The sequence below is a fragment of the Megachile rotundata genome, chromosome 11 (genome assembly GCF_050947335.1).
Source record: "Megachile rotundata isolate GNS110a chromosome 11, iyMegRotu1, whole genome shotgun sequence".
Lineage (NCBI taxonomy): Eukaryota > Metazoa > Arthropoda > Insecta > Hymenoptera > Megachilidae > Megachile > Megachile rotundata.
Genome location: NC_134993.1, coordinates 8874844 through 8899430, shown reverse-complemented (window position 1 = coordinate 8899430; position 24587 = coordinate 8874844). Strand labels below are relative to the sequence as shown.

Below are 24587 nucleotides of genomic sequence, written 5' to 3'. Positions count from 1 at the left end.
AAAAATTTATAATAATATGTATTAATGTAAAACATATGACACACAATTACATAAATCATATAATAATAAATAATTATATAAAATATATGACAATATACACTTACATAAAATATAATAAATTCTTTCTAAATAATTTTTAAATAAACATGCACTATAAAGGATAAAAATGAAAAAACTGGTATTATACAAGATAGTACAGCCTTGTTCCTTAAACGATTTGGTATATAATTCTCAAGATCTTTGGTGACTACATAAATCCAGGATACGTTGCAGCCGGTACCAATGAATTTCCGGCAATAAGAGAGAGAAAAGACACGTTCAATCGACTTTATCCTGCAATATAGCGTGCCATCCCATTTCCTTGCGACGATAAATGACTCAAGGTGGCCGTAATACAACCAGGGTATATCCTACGCAGTTTCATTTGGCAATTTGGAGAACAGTTACCGTAAAATACTTGCTGTAAGTAGAATTTCGGCGGCCATCAAGGTCAGTCGTAATACAAAGTAGAGCTTCTACTACGTGACAAACTAGTGAAACAAGAAATGATAAAAGTACCTCTATGTTTTCGCTACTATTTGACGAGATATCATTTATTAAATAATTCAATTTTAATGATTTATAGAGCAGTTGAAGTTTGTCAGAAATAATTTGTTATTTACATGATAGAATTGTGGGAAATGTTTTTAATCGAGAGATTTAAGCACACAGAGTTATTAGCATAATTTTTTATATTATTTTCGTAATTTTTTAATAGAGATTTAATTTTTATAAAATGGAATAGTATTTTTGTTTGTTAAATATTTTACAATTTGGGGATTTCGGGATTTGGGAAATTAAAAATTTGAAAAATATGGGAAATTTGATAATTTAGGAATTTGGAGATTTGGAGATTTGGGGAATTGGGGATTTGGAAATTTTATAATTTATGATTTTGAGAGTTTAGGGATTTAGAGATTTGGGGAATTAGAGGTTTAAGGATTTAGGAATTTGAGGATTTGATTGTTTAAAAGCTTAAAAATTAAAAAATTCTGATGTTGAGAATTTGGAAATTTCAAAATTTGAATATTTGTCAATTTAATAATTTATAGACTTGAAAACTTGAAAACTTGAATACTTGGATACTTGAACACTTGAATACTTGAATACTTGAATACTTGAATACTTGAAAACTTCAATACTTGAGAACTTAAAAACTTGAAAACTTGAATCCTTGAAAACTTGAAAACTTGAAAACCTGAAAACTAGAAAACTAGAAAACTTGAAAACTTGAAAACTTGAAAACTCGAAAACTCGAAAACTTGAAAACTTAACTTAAAAACTTGAAATCCTAAAATCTCCAAATCTTGAAAATTTGAAAATTGAAGTATTTATCAACTGAAAAATTTGAAAGCTCTAAAATTTCCCATCTCCAGAAATTAACCTTTAGAAACTTCTAAAACTAGTTCATCTGTTCCACTGTAACACGATTCATCTACTTTTCACCAAGATATCTTCTCACTCAAAATAAGATATCTTCCCTCTGGCAAAACTAGAATCAAAGATGAAAGGTCCCCTGGTTATTTACCCAATTCTGAGTTTCCCCTCTCGCACAGCGAGTTTTGAATTTGAAAACAACCATAAAGGGAGCACGTTATGGACGAACTACAGAAACCACTTCCCCACTATAATATAACTAAATCAGAAACATTTTCAAAATGTAGCAAAACTTAGGTCCAACAAATACAGAGAGCTAAGAAATTTCGATAAAATGATTCCCTCAGATATTAAACCAGAATGTGTAATATCTGGAGAGGATATTGATATCTCATTTCTTCTCGTCCTATTGAAAGTAGAAGTACTCTTATCCACAGACAATCTTTGGATTTCATTTCATATTGTGCGCAAGATACTCAAGATAAAGATAGGCGAGATATTATTTTTAGACGCTGCAGGCATTTTGATTTCGATATACTTGGCCATCGAATTAAGACATTATAAAATTTCACATTTGTGGCTATAATTATGTCATGTATAGAAAATCTTGGGTCATGCACAATTATTGCTAAATTGATAACGATACATTGCAATTCTATCGTGATAATAAATTGTGTGATGAGCGATTAAGGGCCGTGCGTTTACGTTAGGAGTATCGATAACGCTAGAGGTGGAATTTGAATGCCACAGAAAATGTCTGCCTACTCAAAGGACTAGTTTACAACTCTCCAACCACATTATCCGAGTTGAAAAGAATTACAGATATTTGGGAAAATAATGAAGATTTAAAGTATGTGATCAATGTATACGAGGCATGCGGCTGTAACCAAAGCAAAGAAAATACAAGATATTAACATGGATTAATGTTATGTACAGTATCATGGTAGCTAATAAATAATATAATTACAATTTGGCCTTTTACGGAAAACGGGAACAATTCTGAAAATTTATAGTGGTTCGATGGCTAGGGACTGTACTGTATGGGCAGTGCATTGTGTTATAGTGCATCCTTTGTTTTGATCGTCAACCAATGCTATGTGGCTGTGTTGGTAGCCATTATTATGATGTCCTTTGTAACCGAAACATGTACCGTCAATTCTACAACATGTTTATTTAAGTGTTGTTTCTATCATTTCTTATAATAAAAATCCTACTCTGCGTTAGAACAAGTATTTCTGTTCAATTCTTTACGAAATTGTCACTTTCCTGATGGGTTAGAATTGTGAAAAAATTATATAGTTTGACTACTTATCACGGAGAAGCTTTTGAGTCAATTTATAGGCTGATAAGTATACTTATAATTCTGATTTCTATGCCTTTAAAGGGGGATTAATAGAGCAACTACAAAAAATATTATTTTTATCTTCCTCCTATTTATTTGTACAGTTATGTCATTGAAGTGTTCTTTAGAGTGTGTATAAGGTACTATTCCATTGCTGTATAATTTAATAGATAAAATGGGGAGAGGTTAAATTGAGGTTATATTAGGTATCTTAAAACAAAATGGCTCCTAGTTGTTCAAAATGGCTGCTCTCAAACATTAACATTAACTAGTATTTTTGCTATTCTGAAAATTTATAGTGGTTCGATGGCCAGGGACTATATTTTGTAATGCAGTGACATGGCTACCATTTTGGATTATTATGAACATTTGAATAGGTTATTAGGATAAAACTCAATTGAGGTTAGGTTAAATAATAACAATAACAAAATTACAAAATGTACATAATTGATTATTTTAGCATCAATGAGATAATTTACATATTTCATTTTTGTACAGTGATAGAAGTAAAATCCATTACATAGATTCACTCCATAACGTGGCGTTGAACAACGCTCCAGCGGATCCTAAACCAAAAGGCTCTTCCGGACCTGTTTGAAGGCAGTACACACCTCTCCTGAAAAAATAAAGCGATAATTTATTGATTTATTGTCGAAAATAACAGTCAACGCTAGAGTAAACAGAATTAACAGCATTGAGCTGTTAAACAAAAATTACAAATGTTCCAAAGCGTCTATAATCTGATTAAAATAAATTTTGATGAAATGCATTTATTATTTCATTAAATAATTCTACCATTTTGTCCTTGCCTCTATTACACATCATTGAATTAATGCGAATTTGAGAAAGTAATACCAACGTTTCGGGTGATGTATAGTAGCCCATAATAGCCTTCTCACTTGTATTGCATGATCCAGTGGCGAAGGTCAAACTGCTCTGACATTTAACAGCTACGAAAGCATCTTTGTTCTTGAGTGATTCTATGAAGAACCTCCATGACCTATGGTGACTACAGAGCACTGCATTCCGACAATATACAATGAATAAAATTATCGATAAAAAGAGAAAAACACTACATATAATAAAAAACAGCTACACAAAATTTTATATTGTTTCACAAAACCTAATCTGCATGCACACCATATAATCCAGACACACGTCAAATTGTTAAATTTATTTACTTAGCAACAAATTAAAATTAAAATAAAATTTTACTGTTAACAATAAGTAAATAATTTAAACCTTGTTCTAAAGATGTCGTTGATAAAAAATAACATCCCGGTTGTGGTGCATGACCAAAATTTGGATAGAAGTCCACAGAGCCAGTGGGTAAAGCTAACCCGAAAACACCGGAGTCTGTATGTATAATGTCCACAAATTTGGCATCGGAAGCACGCAAATGAGGATACTTTAAGTAGTACAAGGGTCCAGCAGGATCCAAACCTGTACAAAATTGCAATCAATGCATAACTGACATACAAAGCTTCGTGTATCTGAATTTTAATCAAACACAGCGTCCGAAGCATCAAAATCGAGGAATGCTTCCAAAATGCAAGATGCGTTACAAAGTGTAAGTTAGTAATTTACAAGATATGCAATTTTAAATTTTCGAGAAGTTTTGTTGTCATTTGAAATTGAAATTCTATGTTCATTTACATTGAATATGTATTACATTTTCAACGGGAGTTGGACTGTTGGTTAAACGTTAGAAATGTACAGCAATGATCTTTGTGCGAGTTCAAATCTCTATTGACCATCTTCAAATTTCTTGTCTTTAAATTATTTTTCAGTCGTTCGATAAATTATGGGATTGGTCCATTAATTATTCAATCGTCCGGTTAAACTAACATTTGACATGTTTAATAAGAAACATGCGTTCCAATGGAAAGTCGGGTAATCAAATTATGAATACTCCAGTAGCCTCTAAAGGTTACCTCCGTTTCTCAAAAATTAATTCAAATACGGAAAATTGATATGTCATCGTGTTACTAGTAAAATATCCCACATTCCTGTTTTTTTTTTCATCTCCATTGTATTCAAGGAAAGCATTAGTCCATATGACCTTCAACACTCTACATACTCATCGCCCAAAGTCTCCACGAAGGACGCTTAGGCAATTAAGTACTAATCGACTAATTAATATTCAACTTATTGTAGAGTTGTCAAATTGCTTAACAAAATGCTAAATAACTTGAAAGTATCGTTATCTACCTGTTATTCTAGTAAGTTTGAATTTTAGACTGCGGCCAATACATCCAGCAAGCTGAGCTCCTAACGAGTGACCAATGATATGTATGCTTTTAGCATTCACACCTGCTTCTACCATTTTCTCTATACTTTTAGCTACCTTGGCACCAACAGCCGGAACTATTGCGACAGACAACGGGTAAAACAATAAAGCTGCTCTTCTATAATCTACTGCAATTATGTTGGCCGTTGTGTATTTTAAGAGGGCTGTAACAATTAATTTGACAAAGTTAAATTTGTAGAAATTGATTGTGGGAGAGACTTTTATGTATGATTTTATTTGGTAGTTTGGAAGGGGGGAAATTTAGGGATTTAAGGAACTTAGAAGTATAGGGATTTGGTGATTTTTGGGATTTTTGAACATGGTAATTTGAGAATTTGAGAATTTGGAATTTTGGGAATTTGGGAATTTAGGAGTTTGGGAATTTGGGAATTTGGGAATTTGGGAATTTGGGAATTTGGGAATTTGGGAATTTGGGAGTTTGGGAGTTTGGGAATTTGGGAGTTTGGGAGTTTGGGAATTTGGGAGTTTGGGAATTTGGGAATTTGGGAATTTGGGAATTTGGGAGTTTGGGAGTTTGGGAATTTGGGAATTTGGGAATTTGGGAATTTGGGAATTTGGGAATTTGGGAGTTTGGGAGTTTGGGAATTTGGGAATTTGGGAGTTTGGGAGTTTGGGAATTTGGGAGTTTGGGAGTTTGGGAATTTGGGAATTTGGGAATTTGGGAATTTGGGAATTTGGAAATTTGAGAATTTACAATTTTGGGAATTTGGGAATTTGGAAATTTGGGCATTTGGGAATTTGGGAATTTGGAAATTTGGGAATTTGGAAACTTAGAGATTCCAAAATGTGGCAATTTGTGAATTTGGAATTTTTGAGATTGAAGAATTTGAGAATTTACAAATTCAAGTTTTCAGAAATTTGAAAATTTGTAAGCTTTAGGAAATTTGGGATTTTTACAGTTCAGGATTTCGAGAGTGCAAATTTAGGAATTTCGGATTTTTTGTATCTATGAATTTAGCAACCAGAGAATGTAGAGATTTAGAAGATTTAAGAATTTGACATTTTAGAAATTTCAAAATAAACACTTATTGTTAGAAATTATAGCATCCAAAAATCGAAAAACTTAAGAAATTGAAAATCAAAGGATTTGGAAATGACAAATTTTTCAAATTTACTAGTTTACAACTATAAAATATTAGAAATGATTAGTACTGTACAAAAAATAGAAGAACAAGTATAAAATTAAATTTAAACTCCTAACAACTAAAATTAGTAAGGACACGACTCCGCCATTTAATTAAAAAATGGCGGGATATTTAAACTTTGTTTATAACCTTACCGTCTAAAATTGGTGTTACACCACTTGTAACAACACTTTCCAAGTAACCATGAATATATATTATAGTCAATTTATGCAAATTCATCTGAGATACGACGTGTTTTGCGTTCGGTAAACTAACATCCACAGAAGGGCCATTCCTAAAAAGAAGAAAACGATTAGGCAACGCGCCATTGATTTTAAATTATTTTCTATCTGATTGTTACTTAAATTCCTAAAATTTTCGAGGTAATATGTGTACAATTCTACAACAAATTTAACGTGGTTTATCATCTGAACTGAAAATTTTATTTCTCGTCAGATATGCAATTACGTATTCGTATTAAATTACGGGCAGGTATCATGATTCAGAATCAATTTCAAATTTTTCTTATTATCATCTTCGCACCGTTTAACTGTTAAATTTCACCAATTTTTATCGAAAAAGATGTACTGTATATATTTATTTATTCGTAGTCAGTGACTGATTTGAAAAATAATTTTTCTGGATTATAAATATTTTATTTTTATAATATGGCTCACGAGTGTATTATGAAATAGAAATTATAATTCCATTATAGAAAATAGATTACCTGTTGTATAAACGGAAGAAGGCTGAGTCCACATTTTCACTAACGTATGAAGCATCTGCGATTCAGAAATAAAAAATATTAATAATTGCTTCAAAATAAACTTTAGTGGAGTAAAGAATAATTCTAAAATAATTGCAGATGAAGATATTAATTAGATTATTAATAAATCAAAATTAGAAGGTACGGTGCCTTCCATTTATGATACATAGAGTTCATACTAACTTCGGTGAAAATCAAATTAAAACTAGGGATTTTCGCGTCTAAGTACCTAGAAATTCAAATACCTCATCGCACTGAAATGTATCTATCTTTCTTTCAATTCATAACATTCTTATAGTCTTTTAAATATTTAAAATAATTTTTTTGATAATTAATTAATCTTACTCACCTGTTAAAGCGCAACCAGCTACGAGCAGAAGAATGCAAGAACACTTGTTCATAGTTCAGGTTCAATTAAGTCGTAGAAATACTGCTTTGTAGTTATTCTTCCAACACTTTTATAGAACCACCTGTTGGTGACTTATGCGGAACTTGTATTAAGTTTGACGCTCTGTGACGCAGGTTATTTATAGGTTTGTAGCGGGAGATATTATCATGAAATGATGGTCAAATAAAACCGCTTCATCTTTTCGTTTTCCTAGTTTTGCCTTCAGATTTCTAAGTTTCCTAATTGTTAAATTCCTGAGCTTCCACATTCCCAAATTTTCATCAACGTGTGATGTCAAATTTCAAAATGTCTTAATTTTCTAATTTCTAAATTTCTAAATTCCTAAATTCCTAGAATCGAATATCCCGAAACTTAAATTTCCAGAATCCACTATTTTCAAAACCTCAAGTTTCCAAAACCCCATATCCTCCCTAAAATCCACTACTTTCACACCCGACACTCTAATTTCCAAAACTAAACAATATTTTCACATTTCCCAATTCAAATTTTCAACTTCACATCTTAATTCAAAACTTCTCTGAACTTCTCCTAAATTCACCAACATGCATTATCATCTTTCCTGTTTCACTGTTTCCCATTCACTGCGTAGAGTGTTAGCCTCGACAAAATACCTCCACATATCCGGACTTTTTATTGCTCTCAATGTTTTCATTGAAGTTTTTTTTTTCGTCCTTCGCTTTTTGTGTAATATGAAAGCGTCTTTAAGTACATATGTAAATAGATAAGTATGACGTGTAGAATCAATGCTTGAGTCATAAATATTGATAAAAGAATTTCAGAATGTGTAATTCGATGGATTCACCTTGTATCATGAGTTTAGCAACTTGTTTCTATACAAAGTATTACCACTTTTTTTAAAGTATTAACAGATTTTTGACTTGCAGTCGTGGGACGAAAAAGATTTACAAGAGCTTCGAAGTATGGAGTACACTGATGGTAAAAGAAATAAAAAGAATCTTCTTGGTTTTAATGATGCTCAAGTAACCGAGTCCTGGATGCAACACAGAGTGCATCTAGAAAGCACCAGACTTGGTTTTATACACCGCTACAGATTTAACAAACCATCCAGTTTGTCTGAAGACAAACATCACAATTGCAAGAATTATGTCTAACTTAATACAATATATGCAAAATAACAATATTTTTGATTTGAGCATTAAACAATTTTTTTTCTACATTTTTGTAAACATATCTTATTCATTGATGTCGCTTATTAATAACAATAGAAACGAGATAACAATAATAAATATATAAAAACATTATAAAAGTTGTATTCGCGACACCGTTGCACAGATTTCCTTCACGATGAAGATTTAAATGGCGCTCCTGCGACTCCCAAGCCATAAGGCTCGTTTGCACCTGTGCGAAGGAAGTATACACCTGTCCTGAAAAAATAAAGCAATAATTTATAAATTTACTGTCGGTAATAACAGTCACAGAGTAAACAGAATTAACAGAACTGAGCGACGTTTAAAGCGAAAGAGGGTGGACAAGAGCAAATTTGTAATTTGTCACTAAAAATACAAAATATGAGATCTATCGTTTCTGACGGATTTGATTTTCCTGGTGTTGATGAAGAAAATCGTAAATTAATTATTAGCGAGAAATCTTTCGATTTTCGCTTACATGATTTTCTTCAGATAAATTGTTTCACATTCTTTATTTCTTATCGCACATTGTGTAATTATTTATATATTAATTTTTATTAAGGTCCGAAATTGCCGAATAGTATTCGATTATTAATTTGATATCAACGCTAAAGTACTACGGATATATCATAATTATTACTGCTACAAGTATTAGAATTGTATGAAAATCACAGCGTTCAAATGTAACTAGCACAAAAACCTTCCGAGTATTATCTCCAACCATTGTTAATCATAGTCATTTAGTTATCCAATAATTTAAATACGAATACTTTTCCTCTAAAATAATAGCAGACAGTGACGAAAGAAGTAAAGAAAATTACAAACGTTCCGAAGTGCCTGTAATCTGATTAAAATAAATTTTAATGAAATTGCATTTTTTCACTAAATAATTCTACCATTTTGTCCTTGTCGGCACTGAATTTATGTAAACATGAGAAAATGATATTAACTTTTGGGTGGAAGCATAGTAGCCCATAACAGCCTTTCTATTTCCATCGCATACTCCACTGGTGTAGAGCACCTCGTTGTTGCATCTAACACCGACGAAAGCGTCTTTGTTCTTAAGCGATTCGATGAAGAACATCCAGGACCTGTGGTGGCTGCACAACGCTGTAATCATGACAATAAACAGTAAATAACTCGATAAACAGAATATTTATTAATAATAATAATATCCTTAATAGCTAAAATTGCGAACTTCATTTTCAACGAGAACCAAAGCTGAACCAACGAAATTTTCCAAAAATGGTAGCCGTAATTATAGTTTAGTGTAAAATTCTTCTGTTAACCTAAAATCTTATTAAATTAATACACGAATAACTTTTGTGAAAATAGCATCATTAGGTGAATATTGCTCATCTCTTATTTAAAAATAAATCAATATCTTCTTTCAGAAATAAATAAATAATACACACCTGTTTCACTTATCATTATATCAAGTTTACATCCTGGCTGCGGTCCATGACCCAAGTTTGGGTAAAAGTCAGCACTGCCAGTAGATAAAGCTAGTCCCAAAACACCGGCGTCTGTATGTATAATGTCCACAAATTGCGCATCGGAAGCACTCAAACGACGATACTCAAAGTAGAAAAGTGGTCCAGCGGGATCCAAACCTGCAAAAAATTGCAATCAATGCATAACTGACATACAAAGCTTCGTGTATCTGAATTTTAATCAAACACAGTGTCCGTAGCATTAAAATCGAGGAATGCTTCCAAAATACAAGATGCGTTCAAAAAGTGTAGATTAGTAATTTACAAGATATGTAATTTTAAATTTTCGAGAAGTTTTGCTATCATTCAAAATTGAAATTCTATGTTCATTTCCATTGAATTTATATTACATTTTCAGCGGGAGTTGAACTGTTGTTTAAACGTTAGAAATGTACAGCAATGATCTTTGTGCGAGTTCAAATTTCCATTGACCATCTTCAAATTTCTTGTCTTTAAATTATTTTTCAGTCGTTCGATAAATTATTGGATTAATCCATTAATTATTCAATCGTCCGGTTAAACTAATATTTGACACGTTTAATAAGAAACATGCGTTCCAACGGAAAGTCTAGTAATCAAATTATGAATACTCCAGTAGCCTCTAAAGGTTACCTCTATTTTTCAAAAATTAATGCAATTACGGAAATTTGATATTTCATAGTGTTACTAGTAAAATATCCCACAGTCCTGTTTTTTTGTTAAATCTCTATTGTATTCAAGGAACGCACTAGTCCATATGACCTTCAACACTCTGCATATTAATCGCCCAAAGTCTCCACGAAGGACGCTTAGGCAATTAAATACTAATCGAGTAATTAATATTCAACTTATTGTAGAGTTATCAAATTGCTTAACAAAATGCTAAATAATTTGAAAATGTCGTTATCTACCTGTTATTCTAGGAATTTTGAATGGTAGATTGCGCCCAATGTTTCCAGCAAGCTGAGCACCTAATGAGTGACCAATAATATAGATACTTTCAGCTTTCGCACCAGCATCTACCATTTGCTTTATACTATTAGCTACCACCACACCAAGAGCTTGAGCTTGCGCCACAGACGTCGGATAAATCAACATCGCGATGCTTCTATAATCGAGCCCAATTATGTTGTTGGTTGTATAGTTTAAGAGAGCTGCAATGATTAAAATGATAATGTTAAATTCACGACAGTAGATAGGAGAAATCATTCAGCTTTATGTACAATCTTTTTTAATAGTAATTTGAGGGGTTGAAAATTTATTATATCGGGATTGAGGAAATTAAAAATCTAGGTATTTTTGTCAATTTAGAATTTGAAGATGATTTTAGGATTTCGTGGATTTGGAGATGTAACTATTATGGGAATATTGAGAATTTAGGAATTTTGGTAACTTGAGCCTGTAGAAATTTTGAATTTGATAATTTAAGGATTTAAAAATTTCAAAATTTTCAATTTTTGGAACTTAAATATTTTACAATTTGTGGATTTATATATTAAAAATTTCCAAGTAAATGTTTATCAGCTTACCGTCCGTAATAGGAGTTACAGTATCTTTCTCTATGTATTCCATGTGGCCATGAATATAAAATACTGTGGTTGCAGTCTTATTTAAAAGGGGTACAAGTTCAGATGCTTTCGCTAAACTAACATCCACATTAGGGCCATTCCTAAAAAAAAGAGAACGATTAGGATACACGTTATCGATTTTAGATTATCTTCTATCTAATTGTTACTTTAATTCCTAAAATTTTCGTCGTAACATTCTGTGTACAATTATACAACAAATTTAACATGATCTAAAAGATTGTCATCTGAAGTGATAATTTTATTTTTCATCAGATATGAAATTACGTATTCGTATTAAATTACGGGCAGGTATCATGATTCAGAATCAATTTCAAATTTTTCTTATTATCATCTTTGCACCGTTTAATTGTTAAATTTCACCAATTTTTATCGAAAAAGACGTACTGTAAATATATTTATTTATTCATAGTCAGAGACTGATTTGAAAAATAATTTTTCTGAATTATAAATATTTTATTTTTATAATGGGACTCACGAGTGTATTAAAGTGTATAAAATAGAAATTATAATTCCATTATACAAAATAAATTACCTGTTGAATAAACGGAAGAAGGCTGAATCCACATTGTCGCTAAGGGATGCAGCATCTGCGATTCAGAAATAAAAAATATTAATAATTGCTTCAAAATAAACTTTAGTGGAGTAAAGAATAATTCTAAAATAATTGCAGATGAAGATATTAATTAGGTTATTAATAAATTAAAATTAGAAGGTACAGTGCCTTCCATTTATGGTCCATATTGTTCGGACTGACATTCGGGGGAAATCAAATTAAAACTAGTAATTTTTGCGTCCGAGTACCTAGAAATTTAAATACCTCATCGCACTGAAATGATCTATCCTTCTTTCTATTCATAACATTCTTACCATCTTTTAAATATTTCAAATAATTTTTTTGATAGTCACTTAGTATTACGAACACTCACCTGTCAGAGCGCAACCTGCAGCGAGCAGAAGAATGCAGGAAGCAAACTTGATCATGGTTGAGATCCAATTAAACCGTCAAAACACTATTTTGTAATTGTTCTTCCAACACTTTTATGAAACAACCTGTTGGTAATTTATGCAACACATTATTTATGGAGTTTCACGGTATCTGCTGCATGTTATTTACACGTTGTCGCATAGAACATTATCATGACATAAAAGACATATTACAAAGCCTATATCATGCAGGTTAACGGACTCTACTTAATTCTATTCACACATTTAGCTTTTATAGTTTTAGAACATTGTTTGAAATAGCAATATAACGTATTCTGTATTACAGTTGCAAGAATTGTTTACATAGAAAATGTATTAATTTTTCCTTGAAAGAAGAATCTATTGATTATGCAATCAGTTGGACAGTGCTTCATTCTTAAAAGTGTGAATAGTAATGTTTGTAGTAAAGTGCATATCACAGTATCATAATTTATTATTACTGCAACTTAACATCGAACAAAATATTTTTAAATGTTTTAAATACTTAAATACTTTCAAAGGAAGTAGTTAAAAACATTTAAAAAGGTGAACACTATACAAATATTTCATTCAAGAATAAATATTTTATAATATATAATTTTTTTTTTAATGATTTAAGAATATATTTTGAAGACAAAAATTGTATTATATTTTTAAATTGTGAAGTTGTCAAATTGTCAAACTGTAATAATGTCAAATTATCAGATTTTCAAATTTTCAAATAATTTTCAAATTCTCCAAATTTCAAATTTTCGAATATTCAAATTTTCTAATTCTCAAAATTTCAAATTCTCATGTTTTCAAATTCTCAAATTCTCAAATTGTGATAGTGTTAAATTGTCAGATTTTCAAATTGTCAAATCAGTAAGTTTCTACATCGTCCAGTCATAAAATTGTAAAATTACCAAATTATCAAATTATTAATTATTAATGAAATTAACTAATTTAATCATTGATGAGAATTCTTTTAAAACTAAATATCAATAGTTCTAAAAAATTATCGGCATCTTGAAACAAATCACCCTAAGCATTACACAATTACATTACACATTACATTACCCAGTACACCTTCTGTCTTCTCTCTCCGAATGAGAAGATTTATAAAACTAAACTAACAATTCGTAAGCTCATCAATAAAATTATTACCCAAGCAACCTTCCTTCGCAATCGATTCAAAGTAGAAAGAACGTTAAAAACAAGGGATTATGTGCACCGCACGACGAAACGTAAATGTTGAATTAAGTATGAGTCTCCGTTATTTGTTCCATGATTTTTGATGAGTATTTTCATATCTCGAATGTGCGATAATAAACACTTGCAAAATATATAAATCATTTCAAAGAAATTAAAACGACTATCGATGTTCCCTTATTTTTTTTCAAGACGTACAATCATTCGAAAAATTTATGTCCCGTAAAAATACGAGAATATTCGTGGGAACTCGTTAATAATAAATGTGCGTGTTTCCGTGATATAAGCTGAGCAATAAATCAATTAAAATTATCGCCTGTCCGAATAAACGACTTCTCTCGCTTACCGAAAGGGCGGACTATAATTCCTTTTCCCTGAAACACGTACAAGAATTTTCCAATAATTTTACGCAACGAATTCCTACACCTTGTCTCGGTGGAAATTTGTGATCTTGTACGAGACTGAAGTATTTCGATTACGCTGTGCAAAGTGTTAGCATTATTTGTTAAGATGTTAGGAGAAAATTGAAATTTTAAATAAAAAATCAATTATGTTGGAGAACATTGAAATTTTAAATAAAAATTATGTTCAAAGTGCAGTAGTCTCGATATAAGCGATAATCTACTCGATGCAAGCGAAACCGAAAGTTTCGCAATATGAAACGATACCAAAATATAAAACTTATCTTTCGCTTTTACATTACCAAACTTTTATCAACAAGTTTTTTACGTTCTGATTAAAATGAGACCAAACACGATATAATTTGAACTATGTTTACTGGTTTAATTGACGATAAGTTTTAACAGTGGATAAGGAGTGAAAAAACGCTGATTGAGGACTGCAAAGATCAAACCTGTATTCTTTAGAATACTAATATGTTAATAACTTTTTTATTTTGACTCCTTTTTTCGTAGAACTTTTTCCATTATATTCGTGATATTTTTCTGAATAAAATGATACCAAATACGACGTTAATCGGGATATATTTAATTGTAAAAGTCCATTTAAAAATTTCAGACGTAAGAGTCTACGATTTCGACTGTTAGACGTATCGCGAAATTATCCGAGTAGCGCCGAAGAGTAACGAAGTCACCCGATGTGTCACTCGTTCGTTTACCGCGAATCTTACCGCAATAAAATGTCGATATAAAACGCTTCAAATTATAAATAAATATGTTTCGAATTACGTCATGTTTGGTATCATTTTAATCAGGAAAATGTCATAAATATGCAAAAGTTATATAAGAAAATAATTTTATGAAAAATAACAATGCAAATTACATAATGAAAAATGATTCTTGCATTATGATTGATCCACCGATACGTTACCGTTTACATTTGATTCGGTCATTTTCTTTACTAGTTTTTCTACACTTGGCTGCCTTCCATCAATATGAGAACTAAATGATATAAGCGAAAATTCTAACTACCTAAAAAATTTGCTCTTAAATTTTTAATTTTCCAGATTCGAAATTTAGAAATTTAAATAACTTTTTCTTTAAATGCCTACATCACTAGCACACAAATTATTTATGAAATTAGATACTCAATACAGACGTGTAACTACTCCGATAATCCTACAACATTGTACATCAGTACTTGGCCGCTTTATTCTTACTGGCGGTCATTAAATTTGCATTGAATGCGTTAACCACATTTTTCTTTGTAACCAGCTGTTATTCAACTCACTAATAAATTATATAACTTTCGACAGGAGTTCATTAATTTCTTTTTAACAATGGAGCGTCGATTTAACATTTCAAGTTCGGAGATTTACTTTTGCTTTAGTAGAAGCAATTTTTTAAATATGTACTAAAACAAATATATACTTTTAAATAAAGATTTTTAAATTTTTACAATGTTATTTTATATATTTTATATACTTAATACAATCAAATAAATATAATGAAATTATGTTTTAGAATGAAAGCATATTCTCTAAAAAATGGGAAAAATTTCTTTATAATTACATAAACCACTTACAACCACTTCAAACTTTCTTTAAATAATTAACAAAAAATCTTTTAGTCTACGTATTTTACATTAAATACAAATTGACATTATTAGAATGTAAAAATTAAATGCAAAAAATATATAAAAATATATAGAATGTAAAATAAAGAAAATAAACAAAAATGATATTAAACCAAAATTGCAATAATGTTAATCTTTATTCATTTTAAACTATAAATACGTTTTTATATAAATAGACATAAAGACACCTGTTACAAGAAAACAAATTTTATTAATACAACTTAAAACCGGTTTTAAGATTTGTGACCGTCATCTGAAGATATCACAAGTCACGTGTATCCATTTTTGGCACCTTGAACATTGAATCCACTTCATTGCTTTCTCAACTATTCTGGTTTGTCTCTTTTGGTTTCAGTGTTTTTATTCTAACTTTCGTTCCTGTTGTGAGGTGTTGTTTAACCACAAAGTAGCATAAAATTAATATAAATGTACTTCATCTTGGGACGCCATTTTTTAAACTTTGTTAGCTAATACACTACAGTTAGTATACTTCAATGATTCCCAATAGATTCACACATTAAACTTCGATGTATTTCATTTATATTTATCGAATAGAAAAAGTTAAGAAATTTAAAACTCTAAAACGAAATTTACCTAAAATATTAGAACCTTAGTTACTCAATTTATACTAATTAACACGTGTAATAAATTACACAAAAAATGATACTCCAAAACGAAATTTACCTCAAATATTAAAATCTTCTTTACTCATTTTCTTCACATTAACGCAATTTCGTAATAAATATAAAAGAGAATAAGTGCACCATTCTCCAAAATTGAAATAATTTGACCCACTCGGGAAAATGTGGAACGCAGTCAAATTGTTCTACGTTTACGAGAAAAGTAAACTATCGGAAATACACGTAACTTGTGACATGTAATGCTGCAAAAAAAGCCGCATAGGAAACGATATAAAACAGCATCGAACGTATAAAATTGTTTAATGTGTGATCGTGTATTGAAGGCAGAGAGATAAACAAGCGAAAGGTTTCAAAGTAATGTTCACAACGAGCTCGTAAAACCCTCGTAAAAGTGAATTCCGGTTAGAGTTAGATTATGGATCAGCTCTTACAGGTATCAGTACGGTCAGTTTGCTAGAAGAAGATATACGTTTATTGTATCTTCGCGTGTTATATTGCAGCGTGTGCTCTCGAGTGAGCTTCCTTTGGAGAGGAAGAGATAATATGAGAACAATTGACAATTTTTTAAAAATTGGTTCTTGGGTTCTCAAGTGTTCGAGCTTTCGAAGTTTCAAGTCTTCGAATTTTCAACTTACTAAATTTTGAAGTCTTCAGATTTCCAAGTTTCCCAATTCTCAAATTTCTAAATTTTCTGATATTTAGATTCTTAGGTTTTCCACTATACATATTCCCTAGTTAAAACTCGGGTATTTGTTATACGCACTCCTTCACTTTCGACTGACAGCTGCGAACTAAATAAAACTGCAAGATATCCACATTGTACTTTCTTTTAAATCGCGGAAGAAAAGTCCTTTTACTTTTTACTGCATTTTACCAAATTAAGTAAAACCAGGAAGTTGACTAGATAATGTATATGGTGGTCATAAATTCACGTAATTTAAAATTTTACTATAGTTATAACAAATTTTTAGACTTGTTTTTGTTTTTGGAATGTTTGTTAAAATCTTTCTGGATTTCTAAGATCTTATTAAGAATTTTTGAGTAATTAAATATGGAGGATTATAAATATGAAAATTGTAAAATAACATATTTAACGTTTCAGATTTGTATATTTTTAAAAATGAAGAAATCCTTCATTTTTATACTATAGTGTAATTTTCTAATTTTTTGCACTTTTACACGTCACAACAGATTCAACAAATCATTTCCTTCTGTCAAGACAATAATCACAATTGCAAGAATTATGTACATGTATCGTAATATAATGCATGAAAAATAACAACATTTTCTTGAGCGTTGAATAATTTATTATCTACATTTTTGTAAATACATTTTATTCACTGGTGTCATAAGTTGACAATAATACAAGCGTAATAGCAATAATAAATACATAGTAATAATATACAGTTGTATTCACGATAGGGCACCCGTTACATAGATTTTCTTCGCGATTAAGAAGATTTGTATGGCGCTCCAGCTTCTCCTAAACCATAAGGCTCGCTTGCACCTGTGCGAAGGTAGTATACACCTTTCCTGAAAAGATAAAGCGATAATTTATTAATTTACTGTCGATAATAACAGTCACAGAATAAACAGAATTAACAACATTGAGGGACGTTTAAAGCGAAAGTGGGTGGACAAGAGCAAATTTGTAATTTGTCACTAAAAATACAAAATATGAGATCTATCATTTCTGACGGATTTGATTTTACTTGTGTGGATGAAGAAAATTGCAAATTAATTATTAGCGAGAAATATTTCGATTTTCGATTACATGATTTTCTTCAGATAAATTGTTTCACTTTCTTCATTTTTTATCGCACATTATGTAATTATTTTCATAATAATTTTTATTAAGGTCCGAAATTGCCGAATAGTATTCGATTATTAATTTGATATCAACGTTAAATTACTACGGATATATCATAATTATTACTGCTACAAGTATTAGAATTGTATGAAAATCACAGCGTTCAAATGTAACTAACACAAAAACCTTCCGAATATTATCTCCAATCATTGTTAAACATAATTATTTAATTGTGTAATAATTTAAATAGGAGTACTTTTCCGCTAAAATAATAACAGACAGTGACGTAAAAAGTAAAGAAAATTACAAACGTTACGAAGTGTCTGTAATCTGACTAAAGTAAATTTTAATGAAATTGCATTTTTCAGCTAAATAATTCTACTATTTTGTCATTGTCTACACAACACTGAATTAATGTAAACATGAGAAAATACTAACGTATCGGGGGAAGCATAGTAACCCATAACAGCCCTTTCATTCTTATCACACGCTCCCATGCGGTAGAGCAATTCGTTGCTACATTTAACGCCTATGAAAGCATCTTTGTCCTTAAGTGAGTCAATGAAGAACCTCCAGGATCTGTGGTGGCTGCACAACGCTGTAATCATGACAATAAACAATAAATAAATCAAAAAACAGAATATTTCTTAATAAAAATAATATTCTTAATGGCTAAAATTGCAAACTTAATTTCCAACGAGAACCAAAGCTGAACCAATGAAATTTTCCAAAAATGATAGCCAATACTATAATTTAGTGTAAAATTGTTCTTAAACGTAGAGAACTTATCAAATTCTTACACGAATAATAATTTTTGTGAGAATAGCATCATTAAGACAATTTCGCTCATCGCTTATGTTTTTAAAAATAAATAAAAAATACACACCTGTATTATCTACATTTAGTTCAAGTTTACATCCCGGTTGTACTCCATGACCAAAGTTTGGGTAAAAGTCCACAGTGCCAGTAGGTTGAGCTTCCCCCAAAACACCGCCGTCTGTATGTATAATGTCCACAAATTTGGCATCGGAAGCACTCAAATGACGATTCAAAAAGTAATAAGCGGGTCCAGCAGGATCTAAACCTGTAAAAAATTGCATTCAATGTGTAACTGACATACAAAGCTTCGTGTATCTGAATTTTAATCAAACACAGCGTCCGTAGCATCAAAATCGAGAAATGCTACCAAAGTATAAGATGCGTTACAAAGTGTAGGTTAGTAATTTACAAGATATGTAATTTTAAATTTTCGAGAAGTTTTGTTGTCATTTGAAATTGAAACTCTATGTTCATTTACATTGAATATATATAACATTTTCAACGGGAGTTGGATTGTTGGTTAAACGTTACAAATGTACAGCAATGATCTTTGTACGAGTTCAAATCTCCATTGACGATCTTCAAACTCTTGTCTTTAAATTATTTTTCAGTCGTTCGGTAAATTATTGGATTGGTCCATTAATTATTCAATCGTCCGGTTAAACTAACATTTGACATGTTTAATAAGAAACATGCGTTCCAATGGAAAGTCGGGTAATCAAATTATGAGTCTCCAATATCCCCCAAAAGTTACCTCTGTTTTTCAAACATTAATTCAATTACGGAAAATTGATATGCCATCGTGTTACTAGTAAAATATTCCACATTCCTGTTCTTTTGTTAAATCTCTATTGTATTCGAGGAAAGCACTAATCCACGTCACCTCTACACTACATATTCATTGCCCAAAGTCTCCATGAAGAACGCTTAGATAGTTAAATACTAATCAATGAATTAATATTCAATTTATTGTAAAGTTGTAAATTTGCTTAACAAAGTACTAAATAATTTGAAAATGTTGTTATCTACCTGTTATTCTAGAAATTTTGAATGGTAGACTGCGACCAATACATCCAGAAAGCTGAGCACCTAACGAGTGACCAATAATATAGATGCTATCAGCATCTACACCAGCATCTACTAATTGCTCTACACTTTCAGCTGCCGCCGCACAAAGCGCTTTCACTTCTGCCACAGAGCTTGTATAAAACAATGCAGCTATTTCTTTATAATCGAGCCCAATTATGTTGTCCGATGTGTAGTTTAAGAGAGCTGCAACGATTAAAATGACAACGTTAAATGTACAACAGTAGGTATTAGGAAAAATCACTCATCTTTATAATTTTGCAAATTTTGTATTTCGGAGGTATTTTGAAATTTGTGGTTTTGGTATTATGAGAATTCCGAGGATTTGGAGATTTGGAGATTGGGGAGGTTTTGAAGAGTTTGAGGTATGAGTATTGCAGTGATTTTGGTTATTTTTCCAAAGTTGGAAATGTGGGAATATTGGAACTTAGGAATTTAGGAAGTTAGGAACTTAATTTATTATTGTTTTACTGTTGTTTTAAATAACTAGTAGTGTACATAGCAAAAAAACGTGTCCAAAACCAAACTCAAACATCAAATGTGCATACACAGATATATTTGACAAAGACGCCATTTAAGGAGTAAAATGCCGCGAAGTTTGAACAATGGTTACAAGCTTACCGTCCGTAATAGGAGTTACAGTTTCTTTGTCTAAATATTCGCTGTGGCCAGGAATATAAACTGTTATCTTTACATTCTGGTCTAAATGAGGTACAATTTGAGATAGATTGTCTAAACTAACATCCATATTAGGGCCACTCCTAGAAAAAAAAAGAGAACGATTATTTTCTATCTGATTGTTACTTGAATTCCTAAAATTTTCGTAACATTCTGTGTACAATTCTACACAAAAACGTAGTGTAAAATCAGTAAATTATCATCTGAAGGGAAAATTTTATTTTTTCTCAGATATGCAATTTCATATTCGTATTAAATTACGGGCAGGTATCATGAATCAGAATCAACTTCAAATTTTTCTTATTATCGTCACGATTTACACCGTTTAATTGTTAAATTTCACCAACTTTTATCGAAAAAGATGTACTGTATATAGTTATTTATTCGTAGTCAGTGACTGATTTGAAAAATAATTTTTCTGAATTATAAATATTTTATTTTTATAATGGGACTCACGAGTGTATTATAAAATAGAAATTATAATTCCATTATAGAAAATAAATTACCTGTTGTATAAACGGAAGAAGGCTGATTTCACATTTTCACTAACAGATGCAGCATCTGCGGTTCAGAAATAAAAAATATTAATAATTGCTTCAAAATAAACTTTAACGGAGTAAAGAATAATTTTAAAATAATTGCAGACGAAGATATTAATTAGATTATTAATAAATCAAAATTAGAAAGTACCGCCTTCCATTTATGGTACATATTGTTCGGACTGACATTCGGGGGAAATCAGTTTAAAACTAGTGATTTTTGCGTCCAAGTACCTAGAAATTTAAATACCTCATCGCACTGAAATCTATCTATCCTTCTTTTTATTCATAACATTCTTATCATCTTTTAAATACTTAAAATAATTTTTTTGATAGTCACTTAATGTTACGAGCACTCACCTGTCAAAGCGCAACCTGCACTGAGCAGAAGAATGCAGGAAACAAACTTGATCATGGTTGAGGTTCAATTATGCCGTGAAAAGACTACTATGTAGTTGTTCCTCCAACACTTTTATAGAACAACCTGTTCGTAATTTATGCGTCACTTTATTTATGAAGTTTGACGTTATCTGCTACGTGTTATTTACACGTTTTGGCATGGGACATTATCATGACATAAAAGACATATTACAAAGCCAATATCATGCAGGTTAACACACTCTACTTAATTCTATTCAGACATGTTGTTTTCGTAAAGTTTTAGAACTCTGTTCGAAATAGCAATATTACGTATTCTTTGTTTCACTTGGAACAATTTCTTCCATGCAAAATGTATTACTTTACCTTGAACGGAGCATATATTGAGCATGCGATCAATTTAGGTGTGAATAGTAAAATTACTGTTGTCTAAATCTTAATTTAGATTTCTAGATTTGAGAATTTCTAGATTTGTGGATTTCTAGATTTCTGGATTTTTAGATTTCCAAATTTCTAGATTTCCAAATTTCTAGACTTCCAAATTTCTAGACTTCCAAATTTCTAGACTTCCAAATTTCTAGACTTCCAAATTTCTAGATTTCCAAATTTCTAGATTTCCAAATTTCTAGATTTCCAAATTTCTAGACTTCTAAATTTCTAGATTTCCAAATTTCTAGATTTCCAGATTTCTAGATTTCCAGATTTCTAGATTTCCAGATTTCTAGATTTCCAGATTTCTAGATTTCCAGATTTCTAGATTTCCAGATTTCTAGATTTCCAGATTTCTAGATTTCCAGATTTCTAGATTTCCAGATTTCTAGATTTCCAGATTTCTAGATTTCCAGATTTCTAGATTTCCAGATTTCTAGATTTCCAGATTTCTAGATTTCCAGATTTCTAGATTTCCAGATTTCTAGATTTCCAGATTTCTAGATTTCCAGATTTCTAGTTTTTTAGATTCCTAGATTCCTAGATTCCTAGATTCCTAGATTCCAAGATTCCTAGATTCCTAGATTCCTAGATTCCTAGATTCCTAGATTCCTAGATTCCTAGATTCCTAGATTCCTAGATTCCTAGATTCCTAGATTTCTAGATTTCTAGATTTCTAGATTTCTAGATTTCTAGATTTCTAGATTTGTGAATTTCTGAATTTCTGAATTCCCAAATCTCTAAAACTCACTATTTTCAAATCTCCATAATCCAATATTTTCACATTCCCAATTTTAAACATCAAACTCCGTAACATTCCAAATGCATAAACGTACACTATCACACACTATTTCCAATGCCTTAACATTATCACTAAACATCACTAACTGAAAGCTCTAAAATGCTCAAAACTCATCATGTCACCATCACAAATCACCACTAAAGTACCATGAAATTTATGTACTTGAAAATGATATCCCATGTCATGCCACAAAAAGAAATAAATTACATTTTTTTATAACTTACCTTGCAACTTTCTGTATGATTTACGCTCGATTTCCGGTGTAGTACTAGTTACACTGATGCCGTCTTCTTATACACCCCATTCACATGCACGTGTTGCGCTACCGCTCATATTTATACTAATCTACCTGTGACTATCACAGAAGCAAGGCTATCTTAAAAGCTAATACATATCATTGATATGCTAACCATTATTTGTTGTGATCATATTCGTATACCAGTAATTTGTATACCAGTCATAATTATTTGTATACCAGTAATTATTATTGAAACAGGAAATACATGGTTTTGTACTTTGATCTTCACTGACTAAATATAGGGTAGATGTCCAAAATATTATAATTAAACAGAGAATCCTATACTTTAGAACTTTTAACATTGCAAAGGAACAGATATTACTATCGCAATATGATATATTATTCTTGCGATACAATATAAGCGACTTATTTTGGAAGAGGCCTAAAATACTTGAGTCGAATTTCAGAATTTGTTTCACTGAAATTCGCTGGTATTAATGTATGCTATTATTAAAATAATAGGTATTATTTTAACAGTATTTTATTACCTACTTTAAAAATAATGGTGATTATTTTAACAATAGTTTAATAATAGCAATTATTAAGGAAATGTGCCTTTTTATCGTGTGGACTTAAACCACTTTTGAAATTAAAGTCATCAAAGTTGAAACAACACAAGTTCGTTCGATATGAAATGCTTCGAAGTGCATTTAATTTATTTTATATTTCAAAAGCAATATTTAATTTATTTTATATTTCAAAAGCTGTATTTAATTTATTTTATATTTCAAAAGCAATATTTAATTTATTTTATATTTCAAAAGCTAGTTTTAATTTATTTTATATTTCAAAAGCAGTATTTAATTTATTTTATATTTCAAAAGCAGTATTTAATTTATTTTATATTTCATAGCACCGCTTGAAAAACACAATTTATGCAATTATGGAAATCTGTCAACTATAAATTAAATAACAATTTATTGCTGTTCATTTTATGTATGCAAGATTCGAATGCCTTTGGACACTTGAAAATCCACAGTTTCTGACATCCTGACAGTCCAGATTGGATTTAGGCAACTTTCAAAGCCAACTATCAACGTAACTGCGAAAATTCTTATGTCCTATCACACACTGAATATATTTTACTGGAAAATTTTGTTGTGTCTGGCATCAAACAGTACACGTTATTATAGTTATCAACAAATAACTGTCTTAACTGTTTCAGCGAAAGTAGTTATGTGAGCACGACTGCTTTAGACAATTTTGCAAATAAACAAGTCATTTTGTCACGATAACACTTGTAAGTAAACATAAATGTCACTGTATCGCGCAAGAAAATCTAATTATTCATTTTATTAAAATTATAAAATATAACATGGTCGTGTACTTTCGTGCCTTATGA

The 24587-nt window shown here is 30.7% G+C and overlaps 4 protein-coding genes across 8 annotated transcripts in view; 1 reads left to right on the top strand and 3 right to left on the bottom strand.

Annotated features, from left to right (window-relative positions):
- Nucleotides 1–24587, top strand: part of LOC100879147 (RYamide receptor-like) — a 67839-nt gene that overhangs the window by 36406 nt on the left and 6846 nt on the right. The window lies entirely within an intron of this gene.
- Nucleotides 3189–7949, bottom strand: LOC105662228 (phospholipase A1 member A-like). Its single transcript, XM_012283254.2, has 7 exons — nucleotides 7309–7949; nucleotides 6921–6975; nucleotides 6349–6488; nucleotides 4970–5212; nucleotides 4001–4201; nucleotides 3618–3777; nucleotides 3189–3374 (listed from the first exon to the last, which is right to left on the bottom strand). Exons 1-7 carry the CDS (start codon nucleotides 7358–7360, stop codon nucleotides 3275–3277), a joined length of 951 nt encoding a protein of 316 aa, XP_012138644.2. The 5' UTR covers nucleotides 7361–7949; the 3' UTR covers nucleotides 3189–3274.
- On the bottom strand, nucleotides 8315–17195 carry LOC105662229 (lipase member H-A-like). Of its 3 annotated transcripts, none has more exons than XM_076537264.1 (8): nucleotides 17042–17195; nucleotides 12504–12627; nucleotides 12110–12164; nucleotides 11518–11657; nucleotides 10900–11142; nucleotides 9932–10129; nucleotides 9467–9626; nucleotides 8315–8753 (listed from the first exon to the last, which is right to left on the bottom strand). In XM_076537264.1, exons 2-8 carry the CDS (start codon nucleotides 12556–12558, stop codon nucleotides 8669–8671), a joined length of 936 nt encoding a protein of 311 aa, XP_076393379.1. In that variant the 5' UTR covers nucleotides 12559–12627; nucleotides 17042–17195; the 3' UTR covers nucleotides 8315–8668. The 3 variants fall into 3 exon arrangements, with proteins under 3 accessions (XP_076393379.1, XP_012138646.2, XP_012138648.2); XM_012283256.2 differs by lacking the exon at nucleotides 17042–17195 and adding an exon at nucleotides 14078–14798; XM_012283258.2 differs by lacking the exon at nucleotides 17042–17195 and adding an exon at nucleotides 13687–13897.
- Nucleotides 17691–23302, bottom strand: LOC105662230 (pancreatic triacylglycerol lipase-like). 2 transcript variants are annotated; one of them, XM_076537265.1, is made up of 8 exons: nucleotides 23172–23302; nucleotides 21699–21822; nucleotides 21306–21360; nucleotides 20743–20882; nucleotides 20065–20307; nucleotides 19103–19300; nucleotides 18655–18814; nucleotides 17691–17939 (listed from the first exon to the last, which is right to left on the bottom strand). In XM_076537265.1, exons 2-8 carry the CDS (start codon nucleotides 21751–21753, stop codon nucleotides 17858–17860), a joined length of 933 nt encoding a protein of 310 aa, XP_076393380.1. In that variant the 5' UTR covers nucleotides 21754–21822; nucleotides 23172–23302; the 3' UTR covers nucleotides 17691–17857. The 2 variants fall into 2 exon arrangements, with proteins under 2 accessions (XP_076393380.1, XP_076393381.1); XM_076537266.1 differs by lacking the exon at nucleotides 23172–23302 and adding an exon at nucleotides 21490–21572 and having other exon boundaries at nucleotides 21699–21805.

Coding starts and splice junctions, on each gene's coding strand:
- LOC105662228 (XM_012283254.2), bottom strand. CDS start 7,360: ATGAACAAGTGTTCTTGCATTCTTCTGCTCGTAGCTGGTTGCGCTTTA. Junction 6,976..7,308: donor AGCTGGTTGCGCTTTAACAG/GTGAGTAAGATT, acceptor TCTGAATCGCAG/ATGCTTCATACGTTAGTGAA. Junction 6,489..6,920: donor TTCTTCCGTTTATACAACAG/GTAATCTATTTT, acceptor TCTTCTTTTTAG/GAATGGCCCTTCTGTGGATG.
- LOC105662230 (XM_076537265.1), bottom strand. CDS start 21,753: ATGATCAAGTTTGTTTCCTGCATTCTTCTGCTCAGTGCAGGTTGCGCT. Junction 21,361..21,698: donor TGCAGGTTGCGCTTTGACAG/GTGAGTGCTCGT, acceptor TCTGAACCGCAG/ATGCTGCATCTGTTAGTGAA. Junction 17,940..18,654: donor TACTATGCTTCCCCCGATAC/GTTAGTATTTTC, acceptor TTATCTTTTCAG/GAAAGGTGTATACTACCTTC.
- LOC105662229 (XM_076537264.1), bottom strand. CDS start 12,558: ATGATCAAGTTTGCTTCCTGCATTCTTCTGCTCGCTGCAGGTTGCGCT. Junction 10,130..10,899: donor CAAAATTCCTAGAATAACAG/GTAGATAACGAC, acceptor AATTTTTTGCAG/GTTTGGATCCCGCTGGACCA. Junction 9,627..9,931: donor TATAATGATAAGTGAAACAG/GTGTGTATTATT, acceptor TCATGATTACAG/CGTTGTGCAGCCACCACAGG.